The following is a 3,645-nucleotide window of genomic DNA, read 5'->3' as shown; positions in this document are numbered from 1 at the left end:
TTGTTTTGCATTTCTTTATTGTTTGTTCTTTTTCAAAGTTTTTTTGTTTGTTGATGTTATCCCCTGGTTTTGCAATATCCTTATGGAGAAATGTACCAATTCAGGTCAAAGATGGTGACCCTGTGCTCAGCAGTGGGGGAAAGAGTGACAGCTTGACCAGCCCAACCACCACCTTGTCCATCAGTCCCCAAGGGCTTTCTGTGCAGGGCTCTCAAGAAGGATCACCCAGCTCCCCCGGGGACAGGGAGCACAGTATCAAGCCTCTCCTGATTCTGCCTTTTAAGTTTGGAGGTGAGTGCCTTTCCATTCCTATAGTGGATTCTGGAGGGAGTGGCTTGAATACACACCCTTCAGAAGTGCTTAGATGTTAATCATATAATGACAGTGGATGGGAAGCCAGTGTAATCCTGTGTAGAATTGGTATAATTGATATTCTTAACAAGAAAGTCCTAATATACATTGTGTGCATATTACAACTGGAACACTTCAGACAGATTGGTAGTGTCTTACTGTACATTCCCTACAATTAGGTTATTATCACTAAGCATTTCAAAATTCTCATCATTATTAGCAGCGAAATATATCTCATACGTATTATATTGTACTTTTTTCTGTAAAATGGAATCTGAGCTTAAAGTGAATGAAATATATTTTTTTTCCATAGCTTTCATTTGTCTCTTAGGTTCTCCATACCCTAATGAGATTTTACTATGGTTGAGAATTTTATGTAAATAAAATATAGAAATAAAAATTGAAGCACAGTAACACGTATACAAAGCTAGAATAAAGCAGTCATATGAACAAAGGACTTCTGGAGTGTGAAATTTGAAGTTAGACTGGGCTCGTTAACAATTGATGAAAACAGTTTTATCTTCTGGTGTTCTATTTAATGTCTCATTCATGTGGCAGTTTCGTTTCAAAAAAGGAGGTATTTTCATTTCACTTATTTGGGATAGGCCTCTGAGAGAGATGCCAGATTGCATGAAAGCTGGTTCCCAGACATGATGTAACTTTTTCTATAAATGCCTTGTCAATAATTTTCATTGTGAGGGAAATAGGATCTCATTGGAAATGTTTTCAGGCAGATTCTGCCACCATTGCTGAAAATTGTGGTATAATTCAGAAGTAGCAGTCATATTATAACCAAATGATAAAATCAACCTATCTCAGAACTAGCTCTTTTATGATTATTATTGTTGTTGTTGTTGTTGTTATCATTATTATGTACAATATTCTTATTTTAGATAACTTAAAGCCTACTGCTCTTGCATCTAATAATGCAATAACTTAGTGATGATACTTCATAGTAATATATAATAGTCAAGTCTTTTTATATTCATGTCTAAACTTCATCTTTCAGCTGACTGCACTGCTGCCACAAGTGACAGCACAAGTGCAAACTCTGATAGCATTTCTGAGACATTGGAACCAACTTCATCCTCAAAGGGCTTTCAGCCTGCTGATACAAATTTGATAAATGAGATTCAAGAAAGCCTAACAAAAATTACTGTAGAAGACTCTTCAAGATTATCAGATCAAAATGGTCAGAATGCTCAAGTTGGCTCAGAGAAACCAGAAAAGGAGCATGCAATAACTCGGAAAGTTTCCCGTGAAGCTAATCTCAAGTTGTCCTTGACTGAAAAAATCCAGGACTTTTCTGGAGCTTCACAACCAGCATCATCTGTAGTTTCAACTCCTTTTGTCACTCCACTGACAACTCCGCAGTCCTCTCCCCGCTCCAAGAGAAAGATATCAGGAGTCATCGTAGACCAGAGCAACATGTCTTCCACTCAGAATTACTTTTTCACCAGACCATTTTCAGGATCACAAGACACAGGCTCAGCACTCTCACCTGAGGCTAATACTGTTTCTCTGTCTGCATCAGCATTACAAGGAGCCCAAAAGCTTGAAGATGGAGCAGCTCAAGCACTGAGCATTGACACCTCTCAGATGATAACTGGTAAAAAGAAACAGAGACCAAAAGCCTCAAAATTAAGGGAAATGAATTTCTGGGCCCCAACCTCTATGTAAAAAGGAAATGAAAATGAAGAACACTGTTCAATGAATATGCAAATGCTGCTATCATTCGAAAGCCATTGGCTCTTGTAGTAATATATTGATATTGTGGTTAATGTACCTGAGTGATTAGGACATAGTCTTTTTAATTATTTAACAAGAATTAAAAGGGGAAGTAGATATTATCTTACAACTTTTATTAGATTTTTGAAAATCTTTGTTGTTGAATTGTTATGTATATGATGATTATATTTACTTATATGCCAGTTTTGTATCTTAAAAAAATATTTTTTGTAATACCTGTCTTGACATTTGTGGTTTCACCTACTCAAGCTTATTGCTTCATATATCTCTGTAAGGGATTGAGGATTGAGTTGGAATGTTCAGCCTAGTTGTTAATGTGTAACTTTAGTTTTATAGGCTGTATTTGACATTCATACAGACACTGATTTTGTAACTCCTTTTTACAAAATTAATTTATTGTGCTATGTTGTAGAATATAGTTGTAGTTTTCTTTTTCTTATGGACATGAAAACAAAATATTTGCTAAATTACAGTTGTTTATTTTTGTATTTTTTTTGTTGCATTTTTCTTTCTGAACAAATATGATTCATAAGCATTTTGGAATTTTTTCTTTGATGTTATGATACCTTCTGAAATGTGTGCATTATTAGCAACATTATAGAAATGAGTTGTATTTAGTTATGATGTCTGAAGCTGAGAATATATTTTATTCTTTGAAGTTGAATAGTTAATGTATGCAAATGTCTTATGCTCTTCCATTATTTTGAGATTTATTGTTGCATGAAAGTAAGTCTCTCTCTCTCTCTCTCTCTCTCTCTCTCTCTCTCTCTCTCTCTCTCTCTCTCTCTCTCTCTCTCTCTCTCTCTCTCTCTCTCTCTCTCTCATTCTCTCTCAATCTCTCTCATTCTCTCTCATTCTCTCTCATTCTCTCTCTCTCTCCCTCCTTCCCTTCCCTTCCCTTCCCTCCCCTTCCCTCCCCTTCCCTCCCCTTCCCTCCCCTTCCCTCCCCTTCCCTCCCCTCCCCTTCCCTCCCCTCCCCTTCCCTTCCCTTCCCTTCCCCTTCCCTCCCTCCCCTTCCCCTCCCCTCCCCTCCCCTCCCCTCCCCCCCCCTCCCCTCCCCTCCCCTCCCCTCCCCTCCCCTCCCCTCCCCTCTCCTCCCCTCTCCTCCCCCCCTCCCCTCCCCTCCCATCCCCTCCACTCCATCCCCCCTTCAGCCCTCACTCTCTCTTTTCCCTTTGTTCCTCTCCCCTATTGCCCCCCTCTTTATCCCTTTCCCTTTGCTACTGTGGGTATCAGTATTTTTCTAACAGCATTAAATGTTTTTCAAGGAAGTTAAATAGGTTTAAGATGTATTGTTAGTTTCTTAAAAGTCTCAACTACATTCATGAATACCTTATGATGTTACATCCCTTTGTATACTTAAATACTTGACTCTATAATCTTTAACATTGTTCATGTTGGACATTCTAGAAGCAGGACAGACAAAGCTTTTATTAAGCTTTTTGTTATTTTATGGGCATCCAAACTGTAGTGGACAATGCCATATTTTTAGTTAAGGCATGCAATTTTTTTCATTTCTGTTAACATTAAATCTCTCTCTCTCTC

At 38.2% G+C, this 3,645-nt stretch overlaps 1 protein-coding gene across 1 annotated transcript in view; it reads left to right on the top strand.

The window, feature by feature from the left end:
• LOC125032988 overlaps nt 1-2,638 on the top strand; it is a 20,736-nt gene extending 18,098 nt beyond the window's left edge. Inside the window, exons 4-5 of the mRNA XM_047624437.1 lie at nt 105-291; nt 1,361-2,638. Coding sequence (XP_047480393.1) covers nt 105-291; nt 1,361-2,031 — 858 coding nt within the window. The 3' untranslated portion in view covers nt 2,032-2,638. The remainder of the gene's footprint in view (nt 1-104; nt 292-1,360) is intronic.
• Nucleotides 2,639-3,645: the final 1,007 nt, after the last annotated feature.

The sequence above is a fragment of the Penaeus chinensis genome, chromosome 2, assembly GCF_019202785.1.
Source record: "Penaeus chinensis breed Huanghai No. 1 chromosome 2, ASM1920278v2, whole genome shotgun sequence".
Lineage (NCBI taxonomy): Eukaryota > Metazoa > Arthropoda > Malacostraca > Decapoda > Penaeidae > Penaeus > Penaeus chinensis.
The sequence above is the reverse complement of the archived record's forward strand: the minus strand, read 5'-3'. Positions and strand labels throughout refer to the sequence as shown.